Source organism: Sinocyclocheilus rhinocerous, unplaced genomic scaffold, assembly GCF_001515625.1.
Source record: "Sinocyclocheilus rhinocerous isolate Xijiao unplaced genomic scaffold, SAMN03320098_v1.1 scaffold1164, whole genome shotgun sequence".
Classification (NCBI taxonomy): Eukaryota; Metazoa; Chordata; class Actinopteri; order Cypriniformes; family Cyprinidae; genus Sinocyclocheilus; species Sinocyclocheilus rhinocerous.
The window spans coordinates 1133472-1159513 of NW_015643253.1; the positions used below are offsets into that span (position 1 = coordinate 1133472).

At 37.9% G+C, this 26042-nt stretch overlaps 2 protein-coding genes across 5 annotated transcripts in view; both read right to left on the reverse strand.

The window, feature by feature from the left end:
* msrb3 (methionine sulfoxide reductase B3) overlaps positions 1-10604 on the reverse strand; it is a 13530-nt gene extending 2926 nt beyond the window's left edge. The window contains exons 1-5 of one of the 4 annotated variants that reach the window (XM_016574698.1): positions 10477-10555; positions 8224-8351; positions 3836-3944; positions 2637-2714; positions 2468-2496 (exon numbers count right to left, since the gene is read on the reverse strand). In XM_016574698.1, the coding sequence (XP_016430184.1) occupies positions 2468-2496; positions 2637-2714; positions 3836-3944; positions 8224-8323 (316 nt within the window). In that variant the 5' untranslated portion in view covers positions 8324-8351; positions 10477-10555. Of the gene's footprint in view, positions 1-2467; positions 2497-2636; positions 2715-3835; positions 3945-6775; positions 6933-8223; positions 8417-10476 lie in introns of all 4 variants that reach the window. The other 3 variants (XM_016574700.1, XM_016574696.1, XM_016574699.1) reach the window with 3 other exon arrangements.
* A 1264-nt stretch (positions 10605-11868) lies between these two features.
* Positions 11869-25079, reverse strand: lemd3 (LEM domain containing 3). Its single transcript, XM_016574701.1, has 13 exons — positions 23738-25079; positions 17526-17566; positions 17324-17393; positions 17162-17238; positions 16594-16673; positions 16258-16403; positions 16068-16169; positions 15870-15972; positions 15571-15749; positions 14637-14718; positions 14378-14483; positions 13401-13479; positions 11869-13322 (listed from the first exon to the last, which is right to left on the reverse strand). Exons 1-13 carry the CDS (start codon positions 25023-25025, stop codon positions 13159-13161), a joined length of 2517 nt encoding a protein of 838 aa, XP_016430187.1. The 5' UTR covers positions 25026-25079; the 3' UTR covers positions 11869-13158.
* Positions 25080-26042: the final 963 nt, after the last annotated feature.

Here is a 26042-nt window from a genome sequence, read left to right on the forward strand (position 1 = left end):
ACACACAGTGAGTTAAAAACACACTGAGCTGCGGAAGAGACACTATTCCCCAAGCGCTTTCTGTGTGTGCGATTCGAGGCGACGTGAAACAGACCAATATAGGCTACTTTGGGCTTTGGGTGTGTACCTAAACGGGCAAATACACACACAATATGCCAAAATGTCTGTCTTGGTGAATTTTCATTTAAACACAGTCAATTATGTCTTAAGTGAACATAAACAGTTTGAAATGTAATCAGTGCTGCTGTCTGTCATTAATATTATTCAAACAACAAAAGAAAAAGAGAATTATTCACTGCTCTTCAATGAATATTGTTCATCATAACTTTGTTATGAATCAATTTATATTTGATTTATATGGTGAAGTCTATGCAGTGCTTTATTTTTTACATTTGATTACTTTAATCAATTTCTGAATAGTAGGCTATTATAGGCTAAATTGTTTATTGTATTTGTATATTTTTTATTCTATTGTATTTGTCCTATTGTTTGTCATTTTCTTCCTATTTTTGTATTATTGACTGTTTCAACTCACTGTTGTTTGTTGACATTGAAACTGCTCTGAAAGAACAGGTTAAGGGGTTGGGAGGCATTTTGAGATTTTTATGAATGCACAGACAGGCGCCCCCTGACAAAGTTTTGCTTAGGGCCCCCAGAAGTCTAGGATCGGCACTGCGAACACCCCTCAATCGCCATCTATACTGACCCCCTCTCTCTCCTCTCTCTTAGGAGATGCTTGGCCGCAACTACAAAGCCACGAAATTCCACTCAGACACAAAAAGCTCTAGGGGGAATACAGAAATCTTATGACTCAGACCGGGAGAATCCCGGCGGATCGCTGCGGAGCTGATCTAATGGAGCTTTATCGCCAGGGTGAGCGGCCCAGTGAATGGAGCAGTGTAGCGTCATTCTAACAAAACAGGAAATTGAGTCTACATGAGTCCAGGCTGCAGCGTTGCCTGCATGCAATGCAGCCCATTTGGCTCCCATCTCTATGTCGAAGACAAAAAAGATTTTTCAACACGGGCCCAGATGTTTCTCATTTCGGCCTGATTTCTGTAAAGAATTCTTGCATACACATTATACTTTGTTCGGAGAGCAAATAAAAATAGCATGAGTAACACTGCAGGAGTATGTGATTTGGAGCTCAGATCTGTAAGGGATCAACAATCCGTTGCTGAGATATATTATAATTACATTGTGTACACTCAGCACCAACTCAACATTCACTTAGTAGGAGCTGATGAGAGTCTTTTTATGCTTAAAACAAAACATTGAATACACATCTTAAACATTGCAACTACAAAAGCCATATTAGAAGCAAGATGGGAAGCACTTTCAGGAAACTTCCAATTCATAACACCTATGATCTGCATTTAATGCTTATTTGCACACCTGCATTCAAATCAAAGTGACTATACTTTATTAATAACACATTCTTGCATTCAAAAACTGATAGATTTTTAAAAAGCTGAACTATGTATAAATGCAACATTTATTGTGAAAGACACTGAAAAACAGTGAGGAGCAACACAACAACTACTTTGTCATGTCTAGTCAGTTGTTGTTTGGCCAATATAACGTAACTTCTTTGAACTATCTTCATTTAACTTTTCTAAGCAAATATTGTTTTAAGGGATTATTTGTGATTGTCATTTTTTGTAAGCCATTAACAACATTAATTAAAACAAAAAAAACTCTGCATACTGTTTCTCTGTGAGAAATACATTAATTCTACAGAGTTGTTTCTACAACGTTTGATGTGCACAAATTAAGAACTGTGGTGCTGTAACTCATATAAAGGAGCATGTGAGCTTTCATGCCCCAAACTAGCAGCCTATTAGACAGCTGACTGGATTCACATTCATCCTTGCAATCAACCATAAAGGAGGTTGAGAAGGTCAAACTCTCCCTTATTGAGCTGGACAAGAGAAGAATAAGGAGCAATGAGCCTTATCTATATATTTTTTTCTCTCTTTGAGAAAAAATTAGGCTTAAACCCCGTTCACACCAAGAACGATAACTATAATGATAACGATATTAGTGTCCGTCCACACCAGCGAACGATATCGTCTGTTTATTCTAAGCGCACATGCTTCTGCCGCTTTAAATTCTTGAGCTCGTTACAGCAGGATGGATTCTGATTGGCTGTCAGTGTTTTATCGTTCATCAGTTGGAAAAAAAATAGTTTTGAAAGTGATCACAACGATATCGTTCCTCTGTATCGTTATCGTTATAGTTGTGGTGTGAACTATGCTATTCTTTAATATTGAGAACGATTTTTAGAACTATATCTTTATCGTTATCTTTATAGTTATCGTGCTTGGTGTGAACGGGCCTTTAGTCTTGTAACATTATGTACACCATTGTCAAAAGGAAATCAAGCATTTTTACAAAAATAAACTCATTTGTCTCATTATCTCATTATCTATTTTGATTTTTATTATATGTGAGTGCAGAACCATACCTGATCCAGAGTCAAACTTCTTATCAGACCTGCAAGGACAGTAAGGCGTCAATAACAAAATGTTGACTATCAAATGAAGATGTATCACAAAAAACCCTTTGATTTCTAAATCAAAAATAAAGATTAAATACAGTGGGCATGGTAAAGATGGGTCATTATGGAAACTCACGTGAAAAGAGGGGCGCCGCAAACGACACATTGGTAGGTTCCTTCCTCTTTATTATCTGTATATTTTCCTGTGAAAGCACTACGGATGAAAACACCACAAACTGTGACTTTATACCTTAAAATGATCAACTATGTGTACTGTTAGCTTAATAAAAGATAATGGTCAGCTCAATAAAAGTTAATCAATAAATGCTAATCCATATTACTGCTTATTTCAAAGTGCATTTCGGTTTCCCTTGCTCTGTGTTTGTTTATACAAAAAAACAAAACTGTAAATGGCAGCAATTGATTGAGCATTTCTAATCTAGATAAATTGAGGAGGATTTGTGTTTGAACGGAGTAACAGGCATCAGAATGCACCTTTCAGGTTCCTTGCTCTCTTCTCACAGGCTAAGGGCATTTTTCACATTCCTACTGCCAATGGGCCGATAAATACTATCCCCACGTGTGTTTTACCACTGAGCAACGGAGGGAAAGAGGGGAAGTGTCAGTGTTTTCCCTTCTGTGCTACATCCTCCTTCTACTCAACATCTATCTCATGGCCTTGGGTCATTCAGGAGAGAATGTTTCTATCAGCCAAGCATAAAGAAATCTGTACAGAGAATGTTCAGTCTATTGACATTTCACAGCCACATTTGACTAGACGCTTGAAATTGAAGAAAAAAAAAAAAAAATTCCAAATTCACTTTCTCATTGCCACTGTTTGGACACATCTACTCGTTCTTTATTATTTTTCACCTTTTAAAATATAAAGTTGTTGGAATATAATTTAATTATTTAGAAAATAAAATGTAACCTTGTTGGCTGCTTTTGCTTCACAATCCAGTTCAAAGGAATCCCCTTACAAAAACAATTACTTAATTAAAAATGATATTATAAATCATTATAAATTAATTAACATTTATTATATTAAATTAGATCATTATTAATGTTAATATTACATTTATAATGCATGATTTTTTTTAAACATGGTATTGTTTTTTATGTTTTTTTTTTTAAGTTTCGCAAAGAAAATGACAATGTATAATATATACAATATATGTATGATTTGGATAAATATAATAATTGAATAATTTATGAACAATTTATATTTATCTATAAATCTATTAAGTTAATGACAAACTAATTCATTCAAGTGTGTCCAAACTTTTGATTGAAAGTGTATTTTAAGGTGTCTTTTAGTTAGGGTGGGTCACCCACCTCTCTGTGCCCTTTTCCTGAGTAACATGGTACTGCATTGGGGTCAGTCGCTTCCTCAGCTCCTCCTCGGGGAACGTCTTGGGCCATGTCTTCTTTCTTCGGCACGTTCCTACAGGAGAGACAAGTGAGGTAAGGCAAACGTTTAAGTGTTTATAATTACAAAATAAAAGCAGTGCTAAACCTCCAGAATTATTAAAAAACAAACAACTGACACTCTAATCTAGGTTTCTATGTGACTACTTCCAAGCAGGAGTCAGGACTTTTGTCTGGTTACTTTGGTTGCAAATGATTTGGTTTGGCCGATAACAAAGGATGTCTACTTAAATTCCTGACTTGACTCTTGCCTGGAAAAATCACAGTGTCAGTGACACACACACATACACACACACACACACACACACACACAATCCAAACGCTCCGTCAGTGATGTGCTACAGCCAAAGTATTACGCCGAGGTAAATTTAATTTTCCCTGCATAACATACGTGGTGAGTTATGACATTCTAGATGAGCGCTCATGTTGGCTGTTCATACAGAAGGCAGCGATCTTGACTGCTACACTTGGCCCCTAACTTAACAACAATGCTGACCTCTAGAGGTCAACCTGAGGAGTGAGTAATTGTCACCAGAAGGACTTTCAAACTTAATTAATTAAATAGTGATACAACTTGCACTGATAATAAACTCAATAAAACACCAGCCTGGGGAAAAAAAATTTATATAAAAAATGAGCCTGAAATTCTGGCAACTGTAAGGTCCTCAGAAGAAGCCCTGTAGCCATGTTTTTAAAAGGGGCCAGATGTCCATCTGTATGCCATTTAGTCCCTCGGACACACAGCAGTTTTAAATTACATACAATTCTACTGCAATTTCCCATTACAGAGTGTTTTCTCCCTCCTTTCCACCTTTTTTCCAACTAATAACGATTTTTTTCACTCGTGTTCCTGTGGGGTCTGTCCTGCTCCTGTATTGTTCGGCCAGTTTTACGGCTTGTGTTCTGGTGAGAGCGGGTCTCCCTTCACTTAGACTATGTGGAGAATTCCTCTCAACAAGATTGAAACCATGTGAATGGAGGAAATAATGGGGTCTTTAAAGGTCCCTCTGGTGAATGGGCTCCATTGATGGGCCCTGCTCTGTCCAGCGAGTACAAAGTTACTTCTGACAAACATGGGGAAGAGGGGAGGAGAGCTCAAATAGGAGGGGGTCGCCTCCCTGCAGGACTCTCCCGTATTCCTTTCGACTCCGTGAGAGTGGTCTTCTGGATCCTATTAGTGAGACACAGAGAGAGAATTCCTATTTTTTGTGTATGGAGGGCCCTGAACACTATTTATACTGTGAGAGAGAGGGAGGGGAAAAGGGGAAAAAAGTGTTTTATTTCTTGGTTTGTCTAGAAAAGCCTCTAAGGAGGCATTTAAAGAAATTCAGGAATTCGGTCTGTCACCCCCTGCAAATGATTTAGTTTTGGTGCACCGAGAGGTCATGCTACAAATCAGCACGTTGTTCCAACATCCCACCTCTATAACCTCAAGTGAAAGTTATTTCCTAATTGGAAGCAAGATTTGTTTTTAGCACGGGCCTTTTGCTTCACACCAAAAATATCACGTCTTCACCCAGACATTTTTCACGCTTCTTCTCACCGATTCTCAACTCATCGCTTTCAAACTTTTTTAGTGCTTGCAAGGCAGCGCTATAGTAATATTACTCAAACATTCTGGTTAGGTTTTGTTTTAAACACTTGTACTTTCACAGTACCAATGTTCCTGTCGCATAGTAGCACTAAAATGTGTCTCTATACAGGTAATTAAATGATTTTTGGATTACTACACTATTTCTTTCAATAATGGGAAATTCTAAAATGGTTATGTAAGAAATTGGGAATTATAATATCAACCTTTAAAAAAAAAAAAAAAGTCAATAATGTCAGCCTTATTACGCATACTACTTTTTAACACTTTATACATTTTAAGAAATTTTATAATAATTTTTAGCTGACATTGATAAAATGTTTAGCACTTAAAATTCACCTAACTGTAATGATGTCATCATAATATCATCATATTTGCATACTGACTTGCAACCTTTCTTTCTTACACCAATTCAATCATATAACTGTGTGTTAATTATCATTTAGTGAAAGCAGCATTTTATTTACACACTTTAACATTACTCTTTTTTTTACTTTCAAGCACTCTTATTTCATTCAGGGCATGCAAATCCTTTTGTGTTTTATTATTTTGACACAGAAACACACAGTTATTGATATTAATCTACTGATGTCTTAATAAAACTATGAAAAGTTTTAACATGCACCAATGATTACTTTACAAAAATTCAATTAGATACAACTGGTCAAAAATCCCTCAGAACACACCCTGTTTCAAATGTGAGTGTCATCTAAAGTCCTAAAATTAAAAATGCAAATACAAATGCAATCATTAGTAGAAATTAAGATCATGTTAAAGCTTGACTGATCATGCAGGCTTAAAAGAAGGTAAAAAAGTGAGTTAGGCATTATTCCACGAGCAACTGAAGAGCTAAACAGAGGAAAAAAAGAACAAAGCAAAAGGTGACATTTCAGGGCAAGGGGTCATCAAATGCAGAAAAACCAACTTAAGCATCAGGGGGAACCTGATATCTGGAAGCCTACTATTTAGGAAATTATCTCAAATGTTACCAAAAGTATTACACATTCACCTGTTGAGCTGTCCATGCATTTATGTGAAGACAGTCAAAGTAAAGAATACATTGTCCACTGATAAAGCTCAATGTCAGGCTGCCTTTAGATAAATCCAAAGTTGGTTTCTCCACAAGTGTCATCAATCAAACACTTATCATCAAGCAAACACACACCCCTTGCCAAACGCTCACACACGCGTGTGCGCACATATGAAAGCATCGAGGAAGCTAAGCACACTGCACACACACACAGCATCCAGGTGACCTGAGGGGAGCCCGCAGGCCTTGAGTTTTACAGGTTGGCCTTGGCTGACCAGATGCAGTAGATTGAACCCGGACATGGCTGCGGCCGATGTTGCTGGGAGAACAGAAACAGCGGCGAGACAGGAGCCGCCTGCTAAAACACCCTCCTACCACTCAGGCTAAAAAATAATAAAGACAAACATAGGCGAGGAGGGAGAGGAAGGAGAAAAAATAAACACAACATAGGTCAACACAGATGTCAGTCACAGAGATGGACACTTAGAGCAGCCTATCACGGGACGGCTGACACTTCTCATGCAGGGAAAGACTGATTAACGTCACTGTGTAAAGAGAGAGAGGTGAACGGGAATGATAAAGATGTAACAACATATTACCCACAATTCAACTGAAAACATCGTACACTTAAGACATATTTACTTACATAAATAACCATTTAATGTACATCACAAGGTATAATATTAAAAAGCTTAATATAAAAGAGTGCCATATTGATTTTTAGTTTTACTAAAGGCTTTTAAATATTATACCTCACAGGGGGGCTAAAAAAAATGTTTAGCCAAAGACCTTAAAGCTGCCATTATTCACTTATTTATTTTTGATTGCTGACAGTCTAATACATATGGAAGCCCATTTCTGCCATGAGATTAAAAACAAATTTTTTTTTTAAAGTAATTGCGACTTTTTATCTCACAATTTTGACTTTTTTCCTTGCAATTGTGAGTTTCTCTCACAATTTTGACTTTCCTTCTCAGAATTTTAAGTTAACATCTCGCAATTCTGATTTTTTTTTTGTCCGAATTAAGAAAACATCATGCAATTTTGAGTTTATATCTCGCAATTCTAACTTCTTATCTCACAATTCTGATCGTTTTCCTCAGAATTGCAAGAAAAAAGTCTGAACTGTAAAATATAAACTCAATAAAGTCAAAATTGTGAGTTGCAATTACCTTTTTTATTTTCCATCTCAGGCTTCCATAAATACATATTAAGCAGTGAAGTGAAAAATTATTATTTGACTTTTATGAGAAGTGATTAAAAGGTCAGAGAACTTCATTAGTGAATCCAACATATATTTTATGCCAAGTTTAATGAGCTGGGTTATTAGTTTTAGAATTCAGAGCCTTGAGAAGACAGAAAAAAAGCGCAGAAGCATTTTGCATAGAAAACAGATAAAAAGCTGCCAACACCGAGCTTATCAGCGGTTTCTATGGCTGTAGCACGTCAGTTGTGTGTCTGTGGGCCATAAAGAGAACCTAAACCTGTAATTCATTTTATCCTAATACACATTAGCAACTTTGCTAATATCAACTGTACTACACAGAACACTTGCATTTGTATATAATCCCCTAAACCAATGCACGACACGACAATCAAGTCTGCTTCTCATTTAATTAAACTTCTCATTTAAATATTGCACATTATATTTCCTAACCACATTGGTTACAGTATCTAGTGAAGTGGGTAGAATCAGTGCTAGGAGCGGTCTTGCGGACTTATGGGAACGACTGCATTGGAGCAGGGTCATGGATTGGAGAAGACGGGCAGCCATCCTGGCCTACGGCAAACTCGAGCGCACGCTGAAGAAAGCAAGAAGGTTTTTAAGACCTTCTCCAAACCTTCTTGTAACTATAAAGATAAAGACCTATGAAAAAGGTAGCTTTAAAAATGTTAGAGCCCCAAACTTGGGAAATTACAGCTGAACTACAGGAGCAATAACAGGCAAAGCTACAGAGCGCTGCTGAATGAGAGGGTGAAGCTGCGGTTTATAAGGAATGAGGTCCATCTAGTGGTCGTGCAGGTGTGTGGGAAAAAGGGAGAGATCTTTTCATTTACTGCAACAAGGAGACAGAACAGTACAAATGACAAATTATCATCAGAAAGAGCTTGATTTGAACATTTTTCCTTTAAGCCCTTATTATTACTGTGTAGAAAAAATATTTTAATATATGCATTATACGTGGCATCTTCCACCAAACAAGCTCTGCTCTCATGTCACATTTTGAGCCAATTTTTTTTCTTTTAATCAGCTATCTCATATTGATTTTTAGTAGATGTGAAGACAGTTCTCCTCAAAACCGTAACCACAGGTGTAGTTCATCACATTAACTATGAACATATTCCACGTTTGACCAGAAATTGTCTAAATACATTTTGTCTTAATCTTGAACAATATACCTATTTATTTATTTTTTTTACCATTTAAAAAAATAGTGCGTCACATTTTACTTTAAAATTATCCATGTGTCTTTAAAATAAATGCAACTTGGTTTGATATTTTGATTATTTTGGCCTCATTTTCACAAAATTTCTGCTCTGTAAATGGGTGTCTCAAATAATCAGATAACATCCAATACATATTTATAATAAATCCAATATATATATTTATTTTAAAAAAATAAAATAAACTAAAGAAAGAAAGACATTCACAATATATCATTTAAAACAAAAACATTTTAAAAATTAAAGGAAAAATAATGAAAACATTTTGATATATTAAAAATATTTTATATTAAAATATTTCATTTATAATTATATATTATTATTATGCAGCTATTTTGTAAATATTACGCCACTGACCAAAATAAATAAGGCAACCATGATTATTTTGTATCTAAATTCAGAATTGTTATAGTAAATGAATGCAACAGCATTGACACTCAAATGACTTGTTGGCACTCAAGTGACTCTTCACTTGACTGGTCTGTCTGGCATGGTTTTAACACATGATCAGATACAGTCACAAGCAAGGCCACATTTTAAAAATACCCAGCAATCACTTGCAGAGAGAACTATAGATAGAGCTCAATTACAGCTCTGCAGAATCACACCATAGGTCTGTGACTGTCTACAACTTGATGTTTACATCTTTTGCATTCCAGAAAGTTCTCTTTAAATGATTTCAACACTTGATCCGGTTTCCTCCAATCTTACTGCTTGTGTATTTTATTAATTCATTTATTTTACTCTGTTAAGCTGTACTGATGAATATTTTCAAACCCACTGCAAAGAGAAACCAGAAGGTCAGTACTGTGACTCACAAATAAAATTTCATCTATATTATTACATTAAATGTCCATCGGATGACTGAACATACTGACAGGCATTTAGAAGTTCATTAGATAGGTGTCAGTACTTTAGAAGGCAATCAAATAACATGACATAAAATATTAATGTCTCTGAATGGTCTGCACTTACAAAAAAAGTACCATGGTAGAGCGTACTTGGAAGTACATTGGAATCTCATGGTAATACTGTGGTGTGTACATCATTGTATCATAGTAGTACCATAGTAATTTTTTTGTAAGGGTGTGGTTTGCATAAACAAAACGTTACGTAATAATGCCTCGTTGCTATGACATCACGTGTGGGAGGATACATAGTATATACATAGTATACAGTATACAAGTATAGTATACAAGTGTAACTGATATGCTTTTTATAGAAGACTAGAACAATTTCCTGTGGCTATTTACGTAATATTTTGTTATAATAAATTAGAAGCATAAAAACAAATAAACAGATGAAACAAACGCATAAATATGTCATACATTTCAACTGCGTCAATTTTAAACTGACAGTAAAGTAAAACGGTGTTGTGTTACACATTTAACGCGTAGTCATAGAGACCCTGTTGCCTACATTAAAGTCACTTAAAAAGTGCGTAACAAAAAATATAAACATATAACAAGCAGTTACACGTACCAGAGAGCAGAAATAGCGTTAAAACCCAGTAGAACAGCAGACTAGAGGGTGAAGGGGGGCCGCGGTGAGAGCAGTGCATTTGTCAAACAGCGACACGACCGTGTACTTCTTAGGTAATGACAAGTGCATTCTGGGAAATTCCTCTCGCCGGCCAGACGAGCTCCAAATATGAGCAATGCGTAATTTTCGCGCATAGCTACTCAGCGCGAAGCAGTTTGTGCGCTTTGGTAAGCTAATTACGTCATTAGACTGTACCAAAATATAGGTTATGGTTAATTTGATTATTTGCGTAATGTTTCATGTTGTTATCGGGTCAAAACAGACGTACGAGAACCCTCGGCAGATTTTGCTTTGCATGTCATCATCACATCCTACTTCTTTCGGAATAAAGCTGCCAGTACCTTCGGGTCCGGTCTGGGATCAGCAAACTAGTGAAATGCGAGAAGCTGGGGCTTTATTAAGAGATAATAATATTAAATAAATTATACTTCAAAAAAAAAAAAAAAGACTAAAACCATTAAAACAATTTAATCATAGAATGGGAGGTGTATTAATCATACTAATGTTCATTTTTATGAATTGAAGATGGTCGTATTCTATATTTTAAATGCTTTCTTTTAATGATTCAAAATTAATCTATTATAATTTACCATTGAAGGATTAGCAATATATTAAATGTTCAACTCTACATTAGTAGGCTATGGTAATGTTAGTGGTGCTATTTGTTTTACTTTAACTTTATTATTAATATGATTATTATTATTGTATTAAGTACTTCTACATCTACAATTTAACTAAAAGAACAAACCCTTTTTCAGGCCAAGGATCATTTTAGATTGGTTAGAAACTGGGAATAAAGCAGACAATTAAATATAACTATTTAAAGTGAATATGAAGTTGAAAAATGGGTGTATTTTGAATAGCTTCAACTTTTTCCTCTGATTACTAAATTTCATAGAAATAAACTGTTGTTGTTCCACAATAGGACTGAAATGTCCAGTTTTGCATCTGAAAAGTGCAATACTTAAAAATTTTGTCCTCAAGTTATATTTACTAATATATAAATTATACATTTTCAAAACATATTTCAAAACAGATACAAAAATATCTCATGGTTCTTGTGATTAATCTCCAAGACTAAAAACTAAGTCTTAAGACCACACCATTATGTTTTCAATTGCAATACTAACATGTTCACCTAGATATCTGGAGTGGGCAACTACCGTTAACTTTTCTTAGAAATGTTCTCAACAATTAAGATCAACTTTATCTCAAAAGCTATTTCCAACGTTTTATATAAATGTAGGTGCCAGTCATTCTGGAAAAGCAAAGTTAAAATGTGCTCATGTAGATTATGTAATGAATCTCAACAAGGAAGGAGATAAACATAAGTAATAAACAAGTACATTTTATTTACCTCATATCCACCCGAACTGCATCTAAACAAAGGCTGATAAATCTTTCTGTGATCCAAAATAGACATGACCGCAGCATGACATGCTCCGTTTATGAATGTGTTCCGATACAAATTAGAATCAGATCGCCCTATCAGGCTGCGGCTGTAGCACAAGTGTGTATAAGAAAGTCAAAAAACAACTTCCATCAAAAACATCTCCTTTGGAAATTTAGTAGGGTCGGGGACAGATTAAAAACAGCAACAGGATGGCATTTAAAATCTGCCAAGAGATGGGTCAGGGGGAAAAAAAGAACATACAACTGCACCAATTATAATGGGAAAAGTATAACTTTTAAAATATAAACGAAAACAACAGTAAATAATTATATACTTGAATATAATCAGGCTGTGACAATTAAGACTAGTGTTCAGAAACATGGCATTGAAGGGGAACACAATTGTTAATTTCTCTCACAAAGCCATGTAGACCCTCCAACATAACACGTCTCTAAATGCAGCAGTGTAGTTATTCTGTTGGCAAGAAACAAACGAGAGCTTATGACAATTTCAATTTCAAACAGATGATTTCAACCACCACCATTCAATGAGATATTTACAGCACCCCTTTCTTAGAGTGTGTGCATGCTGTTCTTGGACTAAAAACTACAAAAAAAAAAAAAGGCGACAAAATAATAAAGGGAATACATCAGCTAAAACATCATCTGGGAAATAAACATCCACAATATGAGATACAATTCAAAGCTTAAATATAGGCATACTTTAACCAGCACATGCAGCTATGTATAACCCAACAGAGCTCCTTGGAATTAAGGAGGGGAGTTAGTTACATAAAAAATAAGCAGAGGCCGGAAAACTCTGATTCGTGTTGTAAGATTTAAAGTTGGAAGCCATTTTTGTCATTGAATCGGTCAAAGAAAATACATAAGAAACTTGTGTCCACTTGCACCAAATATGAGAAGGACAGAGATTGCGTCATCCACCTCTCCTAAAAGTTCTCACCGGACCGAGCAACTCTCTCTCCACCGGTTTCATGCCAGTGTGTGCATCTCCCTTGCTTTCCTTGATACCGAAGGACAGGAAAAAAGAAAAAACACAGCAGCTCACAGGTTTAAACACCATTGTTTGCATATGGCTGACAAAACTGATTGGGCGTCCCAGGTGGCCCAACTGTAGAAGCTCCTGAATGCGGTTCTCTCTGGTAAGGAGGACGCAGGAGAAAGGAGCAGAGAGGGCAGAGAGGATGGTGGTGGCCGTTAGCATGTCCCTCAAGAGAAACCCAGTGAGCTGGACGTGCTGGATCGCTGGTTCAGGCGAGACATGCTGTTCATGCTGGAGCTGGAGGGCTTGAGGGGCGTGTTGCAGCCCAGGGCTTGTGGGAAACGCTGGTGGTAGCGATCCAGGCGTAGGTACTTGACCGTCACCAGCTTACCTGTAAAAAAGGCAAGTTGGGTTGAAACAGATTGAAAATGGTAGTTCTTATGATTAGTCTAATGCAATATTCGTTTACCATCAAACCAGGAGCCATGAAGCGCTTTGAAGGCTTTCCCAGAATGCTCTGCTGAAAGGCACTTCACATAAACGCAGCCCTAGATGAGAACAAAAGCATACAGCAAATCGACCCATTAGTTAAATGCTTCTAGGAATATTACTGTTAAATTCAACAACAACAACAAAGTAAAATTCTAAGCCAACATCATATCCTTTGTGAACAAGGCAATACCAGAATGCACTGCTAAAAATTAATAAAAAAAAAAAAATCGAGAAGAGGTAAAAAAGAAAAAGAAAATACAGTTCTGTGTAATTTAAAAAAAAATAGATATTTTACCCATTATTTGTTTGTCCCATTTCATTTTGCTAATATTAATATCTAGTACACATTAGCTTAGCATCACGATTCACGCTAACATCAAACTTAATTCAAATCAATTGTGAGTAAAGTCAATTTGCACGATAAGCTTAGTGGAAAACTATCCAATATGGTGAAAAATAATGTTCAGAGTACTTAAAGATAGATTATTTTAGCCAATATAAAGATTTGCCAATATAAATATGTCCCATTTATGCTTATTACAATATCTAGCATTTTTTTGTAAGCTTAGCAACATGCTAACATTAAACTATTGGAATCAATGGATCAGATCAAATCAAAACAATTCATGAGGCATAAAAAATAGTTTTGCTAACAATAACACCACACATTTAAAATCGACTGTTCTATGCATTTTATGCTTTTAACAATATCACACTGTTAGCTTAGCAATACGCTAACATCATACTCCATTGGAATAAACTGTGAGTCAAGTCAATTTGTGTGGTGTGATGAGTTGTTGCATGTTGTTGTAGTGTGTTACAAACTGGCCATTTATGAGGGTCCATGATGGCTGGGATGCTGCCTTTGAAGGCAGCTGGCAACTCATTAGCTTTTGGACAAGAGCTTATAAACCCAGGTTGTCTATTTTGTAATGAACCACACAGGATTCTCACCTCTCTTGAGTTTTTGTCAACAGCTATATGAACGATTCCATCGTTATCACTGCACTTCTCCAAAATGGCTTCTTGAATGGCGAGGTGCCAGTTTTCCCCCACTTCCCTGTTCAAGAGGGAAATACTGAGTAGTTAGATTACTTTTTTCTAAAACACTCTAATATCAGGCAAACCTACATAATATTATGCAAGTAAATACATTTAACTTGAATCACCAATTCAATGTGAGGTCACATGCAAAAGTCCTTGAGAGACTTACATTACAGGATCAAACATGTTGCGAATCTTCAAGCATGGCGTTAAGCTGTTTGGTGGCGAATTTCTTCGGTCCAATGGAAATGCTGAAGAACAAAACCAGCCATTTTAGGTTTGAGAACATACTCTACATGTCCAAAAGAATGTGGACACTATGCATAATGTGTTGAAAGTTTCTTATGATCATGAAAAAGTAAAAAGGCATAAGTGTGGCCTTAAAATTAGGGCTGTGCGATATGGACAAAAACAACCTATCGCGATTTCTTTGATAAATTTTGCGATTTCGATTTTAATCACGATTTTGACACACACAGACATGCTTTACAGTCATAAATGCATTCAGTGTGAATTTGAAACATATTTTCAAAAGAAAACCAATTAGAGCTTCATCAAGAAGCTGTAACATGTCTCTAGAACAGACATAAGGCAAAATAATCACTAAGTAAAGGTGTAACAAAATGTCTCTAGAATAGATCATATGGCAGATATGGTCAATCCATGTTAATTTTTACAGCGAATAATGCGCTGTCACTTTAATTCAGCGCATGCAGCACAGCAGAAATAGACTCCGTGCGGAAACGATCGCAGCATGACTGCTGCAGATGCACCGCTCCTGGAGCGCACTGCCGGACCGCAATCGCATGCAGTGTGAACGCTCTGATCCGTTAACATGGGTGCGAACAACAGACGGAGTGTGTGAACCTGGCGTTACGTTTGTATGCCCGCCCGGTCTGTTCTGTTCTCGTGCTCCATTTAGGCGCGCTGCATTCTGATTGGTTCGGATAGCATACTGTGGGAGGTCGGGGCGCGGAAAATCGTTCTGTAACGCAATTTAGAAATCGCGCATACTCAAATCGCGATTTTATGACAATTTCGATTAATCGCACAGCCCTACTTAAAATGCAGATGGTTGACTCCACATGGAGAAACTGTTACACCTTGGCCTTGCCACACTTTGGAGGGCATGCTGGACATCTTATCAGGTGACATTGAGGGCTGAAGCCACCGCCACACCATGAAGTCCGCCCCTCCAATCCTCTGTGTTTCTGTCCGAATACGGGACTCATTAGCTGAGAGGAACGCAACGGCTCTGTCCCACACTTTCTTCATCTTCTTTCTGAGAGAATGACATAAACATACTATTCAGGACTCACATATACTGGATTGGGAAAGAGGGTGTTTCATACAAGAATGCAACCTGAATTAAAACCAAATTCGCACTGCAAAGACACAATACCTGTCTTGAGGCTGGACAAGAGAGTCACGGACGTGAGGGATGGGCAAATACCGCTGCAAGTCCTTATTCTCCTGACAGGCTTCATTGTGGCTTCTCATTACATCTGTAAAAGCACAAGGCAAGATATTTAAGATGCTTTACACCTGCATTGTGTAATTTCTGTGCTAAAAATATAGCCTAACGATGAGACCGTCTTACCGATGATTCTCTCCACCATGTCATACATCTGTCTAGTTTCCTCCTCTTCTTTGCGCCATCTGTATTTCATGTAATACACCAAACCCAAAACTACACCGATGCCTACAGAGAAATGTAGGGGATGTTAGTGAAAAGATTTTGATCTTTCCTGTGTCGAAAGCACCAACTTCTACAGAAAGCAGAAGCCAACCTGCAAGGATGAAGAGAACTCTGTGGATCACAGCGAAGAAGGCGCGTCTGAGGCGGCAGAAGAAGGACATGCGGGGGTGGATGGACTCCAGTCGTGAGATTTCCGATATGTCCTGTATGGGTTGAGCAGGGTCGGCACCAATCAACCTGCCAAAAAAACAACACACGACCAATAAACACAGAAAAACAGCACTCACACAGAGAGATACTAAAGGTATGAAAGTTACACCTTGATATATCTACACAGATAGATAGATAGAAAGACTAGATAAATAGATAGGATGACTGGCCAATAGATAAATGATTTAAGACACTTTGATGGATGAACAGCAGGTACCTTATACCGACAAAATCTTTGGTTTTCATGATCCACTCTAAAGACGTTTCAATCAAGTTCTCATAGGCTTCATTTTGGAGCTTGAAAGAGAAAGATGCTTTATTATATTGTGCATTTTCATGTTAGCAGAGACACTATTTTCCAAATTATACAATGAAATATGTGACCCTGGACCACAAAACCAGTCATAAGGGCCAATTTTTACATAATTTTAAGAAAATTGCCTTTAAAGTTGTCCAATGAAGTCCTTAGCAATGCATGTTACTAATCAAAAATAAAGTTTTGATATATTTAAATTTTACGGTAGGAAATTTACAAAATATCTTCATGGAACATGATCTTTACTTAATATCCTAATGACTTTGGCATAAAAGAAAAATCGATAATTTTGACCCATACAATGTTTTTTTGGCTATTGCTAAAAATATACCCCAGCGACTTAAGAGGTTTTGTGGTCCAGGGTCACATATGACAAAAGGTCAGTGTTAATTAAAAAAAAAAAAAACTACGTAATTTGACTCAAATTAACAGACCATGGAGAACAAACGCTTTAATAAGCAAAACAAACCTTGAGGTACGTAGAGGCATCACTGAAAGAGACACTCCTGTTTAAAGGATTTTTAAGGTCTCCACAATCATGTTCTCCTGAAAGGCAATCAAAAGGTTGGACATTTTAATGCTGCATATATTAAAACAAATATATAGTGTAACTAAATAACTGTATGCTCACCTGCAACATTGGCCAGGTGCTCGTGTAGAGACAGGAGAAGGTTAAGGATGAGGTCTCTGTCTTTGACGTCCTGTTCAATCAATGCAAGTAATTGTAGTGAGTGCATGTTTAAGGACGGTACAACCACCAATATCTTTTTGGTGGAAAAGGGAATTTGCTTGACAAAGTTTAAAATATGGGACACAGATGAGCAGATACTTACATAATGCTGATCAAACTTGGGTCCGAACGGGTGATGCACGACTGAAAAAGAAAGAAAAGTAAGTCGACCAATGGCATTATCCAGCACTAGACAATATTATAATGTTATGGCCTCACAGTATTTCCCAACTATGCTGTGGAGGAGGGCTGCTCATCGTCTCACACTTGAGGGTGTGACAACGAGTGAGAGCTTCTCGTCACTTGAGTCATTGTCTGAACATTGCGTTTCTGTCCTTGCTCTGGCCAAGGCCCAGATTTAGCAAAGCAACTGCCCTGCATGTCTCAATCATAGACTGCATTAGTCTGGCTTATTAAACGTCAGCTGTCTGATGTTGCAAGCCATTTAATACATCAACCTCTGAGAGGAAGCCATATACTCTGGCAAAACAACAGCTTTTAAATTTCAAGACCAAGTTTGACCTAGATTTCAGGTGATGAGATCCCATTTTTCTGGTTCTGTGGTTGAGCTATAGATGTGAGTGGCCTAAACCTCCTTAACCATGGTAAAACCACTAAAATACATGCCCTCAAGTCAGGGTGGCACTGTATTTAATTTTTGACAGGAATGAAAGGCTGTTAGATATAGATGTATAGTGTGTTCAGTGGACTATACTGTTGTTTAACAACATACCAATTGTTAAGCTGATGAAACATCTTTTATGAAACAAATTTCAGTAGAGAAAACTCCATATAACAGTTTTAAAAGTTGCCAATTGTGAAAACTGTGAGATCTAGGACCTTTATACAGTGCATGGATACCATTGTAAAGACTTTAAGTCTTTCCCTCACGACGTCTAATCTGACTAAGGTCTATTTCTTTTATAACGGCAGTTAACAATAAAATAAAGGATATTATTATTTGAATAAGTAATAAGTAATATGTTGCCACATGACCTTGTTACACTGCAGTTAATTCAGCAAGTAGCATCCAGCATCACTTTTGTTCTAAGAAACAAAAGTGAATATTTGGCATTTTTTGTCAGCCTGATCAAATAATAAGTCAGGATGTTATTGAAGACTTGAAGTCATCATACTGGAAGATCAAATCAAACGCATTGCTTTGTGGAATATAGTATTGGATGTTCCAAGACATATTTCATGCATACAAACAATTTTAATACTGTGCATATGTACTGCACACGGCAGAAATAGTAGTTCAGAAGTAGTTTGATAGTATGTATAATAGTAGCTTGACAGCATGTTGTTCAAAATAACTTAAAGGGGTCATATGATGCGATTTCATTTTTTCCTTTCTCTTTAGAGTGTTACAAGCTCTTGGTGCATAAAGAAGATCTGTAAAGTTGCAAAGACTAAAGTCTCAAATCCAAAGAGATATTCTTTATAAAAGTTAAGAGTTAGCCACACCTACCTAAAACGGCTCGTTCGAACACGCCCCCACATATCTACCTCACTATGTGGGAAGATTTGCATAACGCAGCCCAAATGTTCACGCAAAGAAAGAAGGCGTAACTTTTATTCTCACTGTAGTATTGTTGCCGCTGCCGCCATGTCCTGAAGACGCTGTGCTTCGTTGTGAAAGCGAAGCTACTTTGTTTGGTCTTCCAAAAGAGGACGATATCCGCTTCGTCATGCCTAGAGCTGATCTGTGCTGGTCGCTGAGGGAATACTTCAACTTAGTGCTGTGGATCGCCAGCACATTTTATGGAGGACTGTTTACTGATCCTGGGAGAGTTACGTTAGACTAAAATGCCGGCAGTTCTGACTCACGTAAGTACGTTTTCTTTTATAATTTGCCACTGATGATTCAAACGCGAGTTTTGGGCAGTGTGGATTAACGTTAGCACTTGTTGTTTGTCATTTCTCTGATCACAAATGCAGACAGGGTTTTATGTTTACGCGGCGCAATGCAACGCAACGCGTAAAAAGACAGTATAAGTCATTATAATCAGTAATTATGTCCCCACTGGATGCAACAAATGCCTCGTTTGTAATGGGTTTTAATGTTTATGTCTCGTCGCTCCGGCCGGACACGGCATCAACAGTATGGTGAGGGGCGTAACATTTCCGTCTCACGCTTGAGGTATTCGGCCAATCACAACGCACTGAATAGCTGGCCAATCACAGCACACCTCGCTTTTTCAGACCGATGAGCTTTGTAAAAATCGACGCGTTTCAAAAAGGCGGGGCATAGAGGAGAAACAATAATGTACAGTATGTGGAAAATAATGTGTTTTTTTAACTTTAAACCGCATAAACACATTTCATTACACCAAATACACAAAATAATGTTCTTTTTAGCAGCATCATATGACCCCTTTAAACCACACAAGATGCAAACTACAACCTGAACAAGTAAAAAAAAAACTGGTACACATACTGTATATATCACACTCAAAGTGAGAATTAGGCATTTAGCCAGCCAGAGAGAAGTCAGTCAATCTAGCTGGCCGCAAGCTCCCAGAGTCCCCTGAGAGACAGACAATTAGGCCGCTTTAGCTTGTCTGTGACCTAGATGTCTGCAGCACGCTCTCCAGTCAGTGCTCCCTCCCTGAGAGACCGGCCACGCCACAAATATACATAGTAATTCATCAGTCGGCTTCCTCTTAAGAGCCGTCTCTGTCTCCAGAGCACTTTACTCTGATGGTACTCAGCTATTTAAACTGAGTGGCATTGCATGCACATCCAAGATCAGACTTTCTCTCATCTGGGAAAATGCATCAAAAGATTGATGCTGACTATCACATTATGACCATAAATGATGTCAACATGTCAAAATGTCATTGTCCTCATTTGTAAGTCGCTTTGGATAAAAGCGTCCGCTAAATGACTAAATGTAAATGTAAAATGTGGGGACTACCAGACTAGCCATGATTATTATCAAATAACAGACACTCAGATGGTTCCCACACTTTTCAGGAGTGAATTTCCATGACTTTTCCATCACCTTTACAGTCATTTGTAATTGTTGGATAAGGAGTTTTTAAAATTACTCCATTTAATTTATTTTAAATAATAATTTGAAGCACAAAAATTACAACATCATAAAATTATCATCGCAATTATTCAAAATAATTTTGAAATAATGTTTAAAGAAGAACTTAAATTCTCAAAAAACTCATGAATAATTTAGATCAATATTTTAACTAGTCTGAAGTGCATATCAGGTACATTATGGGTTGCAGACTAGTTTTAGTATTTAGCCAATCAAAATTTTTAGTGCAGGGCATAACCGAAAAAATTTATATTAATGCATATGCATTCACATTTATTCTGAAAATTTAGCACAAACTCACTTCTAGTAAGAAAATGGAACAGAGAATTTTAAAAAACTTGAAGAGAAGTAGGGGTGCTCCGATTGATCGGCTACCGATCACTATCGGCCGATAATCACGTTGGGATGATTGATCGGCGGTCTCTAAAAAGGCCGATCTCAAAAAACCGATCTCAAGCTGATGACGCTGCCGTGAGAGGTTTGGCACGACATGCCGCAGTACCGTCTCAGTCTCTGTCCGGCTCGGGTGAAATAATTATAATGCTGAAAGTGAGGTACTCACCTTCATATTTCTCCATTAAATAACTTATAAAGTCATTTGAAAACTTTGTGTGAGACAATGCATACGTGGTGCATTTTTTTTCCGCGCTCATGTTAACGGATTAAAGCATTCACCGCACACGGTTGCGGTGTGGCAGTGCAGAGATCGTTTCCACACCGAGTCTATTTTTGCTGCGATTTCTTCATCAAATAACTTATAAAGTAATTTGAAAACCTTGTGTGAGACGTAATTTCACAAACAGCGCGAGTGAATCACCGCGCGCTCTCTCTCTTTCCCTCTCAAAATACGCAAATGGCTTCGAATAACCACATCGTGTCTGCACGCTGCACAGTTGACACAGGAATTGTCACTTGTACAATCTAGGCAGTGTCACATCTTCACTAAAGTTTATAAATTGCATTACTTTTGTGCGTTCCAGGAGCGGTCTGCAGCAGTGCAGAGATTGTTTCCACACCAAGTATGTTAGCTGCGCTGCAAGCGCTGAATTAAAGGGGTCCTATTATGCTTTTTCACTTTTTCAACTTTAGTTAGTCTGTAATGTTGCTGTTTAAGCATAAAAAGATCTGCGAAGTTACAAAGCTCAAAGTCCAATTCAAAAGGAGATATTTTATTTAAATAAAGTTCTTTATGAACCGCAGGATTGCTTGTAATAAAGATTTAAATATGCAAAAGGAAAGGCAGTAGCTGACTATTTCTGTCAATGGTAAGTTCGTGATGACATAAGAAAAGTAGTTTAAATGTTTTACCACTTGCTTGAGCAACTTAATATATAAATCTAGAAGTAAATGCAAAAGTAAAAAGCATTGAATAATGTGTTGCTTATATTTATTGTGTTTAAACACAGTAATAAAGATTGTATTACTGTACAGTGTAAAAACGAATTGCAATGCTGAAAAAGCATTTTCAGTGACAATGTTTGGATTTGAAATCAAAATAATGGATAAATGTTGTGTTTGTGGTAAACAGCCACGGATCAGTAGCGGACTCCTGTGTGAAAGCTGCTTCTCCTCTCACAAGAGTCACCTAAGAGGGGAATTCCCCCCATTTTCAAAAATGAAATTCAGGCCCTGAATAAATGTCTAAAAATCCTGATTGGAGTATCACTATAAATAGTTATAAATGACAAAAAAAAAGGCTTTAAAAAGATTGGTATCTGTGATCGGTATTGGCAGATACTGCTTTCTGTGATCGGCCTCAAAAATCCTGATCAGAGCACCCCTAAAGATAAGGCTCCTTAGACACAAATATGGTGAGCACTGAGACCTTGGAGAATAATTTGACTAAAAGTTCATCAGACATCTAGTTGAAACATTTAAGGTGAAGGTGCGATCAGCTACCTGAAATCCACCAGGGCTGGAACAGTCATTTGACATAGCATATTGGAGCACACACATATTTCTAATGCAAATACCTCTCTCTGTCCCATAAAAAGTGCCAGCGGCATAGTCCATTTCCTGTCTAAGAAGGTGCGAATAAGTCTGGGGTGATAACTGCTGTGTGAATTAGTCACGTTTGACTCGTGGAGTGCATAAATAACTAGAAAATCTTTGAGGAACTTCCTAAAGAATTAAATGTGTAATTTTATAAAACCCACGCTCTGTGATTTTGCTTAGTAAATCAATACAAGTTCATTTGACATTTGCCATATATACCAGATACTAAATCGCAGTGAACAGACAATCTTTTAAGGGACGCAACACTAGTGCAACTACAACAACATTTTTGAAAACATTATTGACCTGACATTTTAAACCTCGGTTTAAATAATGGAAATTAATGTGAGGGTTCACAGACTACTGGAACGATACAGAGGCAGTTCATCACACCATAGTAATACCAAAGTATTCTTTGAAGTGTAAATATAATATAATAGCAACATAATAATATCAAAATAGCATCATAATAATATCAAAGAACCATGGTAAGTCCAAAACATTCACTGTACCATGGTATTGCCATATTCTTGCACACAGCTTCACAGTAATACCACGTTTTATGTTCCACAGTATTCCTGGGCACTGGGTGGAAGTACTACATTAATACCATACCATATTATTTATGTGACAATCATTCAGCAGCATTATATATCTCAAAGCACCACATTATAAATGCACCATGGCAACACCACTGGACATATACCATGGTAATGCCACTTTTTGTAAATGTTTCATGGTATTACAACGGTTTTTGATAAACGGTAAATATCACTGTATATGAATATTGTAAACATCAGCATTCGGTACCATAGTATTACAATCTGATGCATCACTGTACCATAGTACGGCCATGTTTTCAAAGGATGATGGTGATATTATGCTTTTGGACATGTACCACAGTAATACCTTTTTTGTATGTTCCATGGTTAGCACCATTGTATTCTTTTTGGAAACTGGGTGGAAGTAATACATTCATCTGCTATGGTATTTATGTGGTATTCACTCAGCAGCATCAAATACCATCAATTAACCATGGCAATATCATGTTTTTTGGACAAAGCACTAAGGCTTTTCGAAATATTTGGGACAAGGTACCATATAAATATCATATTAGATGAATATGGTACTTATCAACATTCAGTACTATTATATACACATACTAAATAATAAAACAGCAATGCTCTTAAACAGCCCTAAAATGTTGATTAGGAATACAGCTGACTACGTTTTGAGACATGCCACTTTCAGCACTTCATACTTACTGACTGCATCCCCGTCGGAGGTGCTGGAGCCCCTCATCCGCAGGTACATGAGGCCCAGCAGGACGAAGAACAGGCAGGCGGCTGTCAGGAGGAACATGGACAGGTAGTGAGCGCTGAAGCCGCCGGTGGCGGACACCTCCTCCCGTTTAAACTGCTGCAGGAGCTCGTCCTCCGGGACCGTGGTGTGCTGTTTGGGTTTGAGGGCTGAGGCATGGCTGTAGGAGTTGTTGGAAACGGTGTGGTTCGAGTGGTTCGCTCGGTATGTCGCCGTGTAGGAGGGAAAGCGCGGTCTGAGCCCGATACTGAACCGACTGCTGCTGCTGCAGGGGAACTCGCCGTCTCCGTTGTCGAGGTGGTTCTTATTCAAAGAACCGGACGGGCTGCTGCTGTTGTTATCCCCGTCAATCCCGGAGAGTTTCGGATAGCTGCGGCTCACGTAGCTTCCGCTGAACACCCTCGGTTCTTTCTCATCGTCGTCCCTGCGATCCCCGACCATATTTAGACCGAAGTCGGGAGTATCACGCGCGCCGAGCGCCGTCCTCTCCAAGCTCCAGACGCTCCGGTACGAGGAAGAGGAGGCGGGTGGACTGTGTCTGTAAGTCAGACGGCGTTCGCGGGGACGGTCTCGTTCACCCTCCTCTTCCTCCTCCTCGTCTGAATCAGAGTAATCCCTGGCTAACTTACTACTGTTAGACTCATAAAACGCCTTATTCCCGTTCAAAGCCCGACTGTCTGTTTCCGTTTCCTCCAAATCGTTCGGTTTACCTCGGTCTGCCCACCACGGAGACCCAGAAATGCTTTTCCTGTCCACGGATAACCCGAGGGAGGCGGCGGCGGGTGTTCCCGCAGGCCTGATGGTGGGTGTCTGCTGCGCGAATCCTCGGTCTCTCCTGCTGCTGCCGTGTTTCGGGCCTCCTTTCTTCTGCGGCGCCTCCACGTCCGACTCGTCCGAGCTGAAGCCCAGCACGAACTTTCCGGCTCTGCGCTTTTCGCTCCTGCTGGCGCTCAGACGCGTGACGTCACTGCCCGGTGGCCTGGCGCTGAATCCCGGAGCTCGCGCCGCGGCGTTGCTGTTACTAGCGCCGCTACTGCCGTTGCTGTTGATACTCCCGCTGCTGCTGCGTCCTTTTCCGCTCCGGGAGCTCCGCGGCTGTGGCTGCTCCTCCCGCAGCTTTTTCAGTTTCTTCAAGTACACAGGCCGCGTGCTCTCCGTCACCGGGCCCGGAGTGAAGCCGAGCCGTTTTAATTCAGACACAAGCTCCTCATCCGTCAACTGTGCAGACGCCATCTTTGCACGAAAAAACGCACACGGCGAGACACGGCGGAAGTGACGTAGAAGTAAGCGGACAGACGGCCAACTTGAAAGGAAAGGAATGGGAAACATTTATTTTAATTTTTTTAATTAATGCCAAGGTATCAAAAATATAAGTACGAAATCTTTTTTTACACAAGAAGACACAATAAATATAATAAATAAATATTATATATCTATCTCTCACTCTCTCTCTCTATATATAAAATTTTTTTGTAAAGTCTTATCTTTAATGCACCAGCACATTTATTTTTCTTCCTTTCTTTTTTACATACATTTTGATGTAAAATGTTTGATATATGGGACATAACTTTTATAATCATCATCATCCATTTTATATTATTTTAATATAATAATAATAATAAGAAGAAAATTGAATAAAATAATTTATTTATAAATATTATTATTGTTGTTGTTGTTGTTAATAATTGAAACCCAAATTTAAATGAAAATCTGAAAATATATTGATTAACAATACAGAACAGCAAGTCAAACAAGGTTTGCTTAGTAGTTTTAGAAATTATAATGATCTGTTTAATTCAATTACTATACAAGCATATTACACCTGGTTAACATGAATTCCAGTTAAGATTAATTAAAAATATGAATGAAAATCCATCTTTAATTCAATTTCCGAAAGGTTTGTGTCAAATATATGACTTAAGAAGCCTTTATCTCCACGTACAACCGTACAGGGAATTTCACTAAGTGATGGTGTCGACATAAATTTAAAGAAATGCAAAAATACAAATAAAGATGTTGAGAAAAATATCCATTTTTAATTTGGTTAAACCAAAAGTAGCCTTTTTAATGATGGAAGAAAACATTTCATTATCACGCTGTTACACTTCAAAACATTAATCAGCTTGTATGCATAACGACTATTTTAATTGCGAATTTGTATTAAAACCACGCCACCTCGTGGCGAAATCTGTGAACTGTAGGCTCCGGCTGCGTACAAGTAGCTCGCGAAACAGTCCGCGCGAATCATTC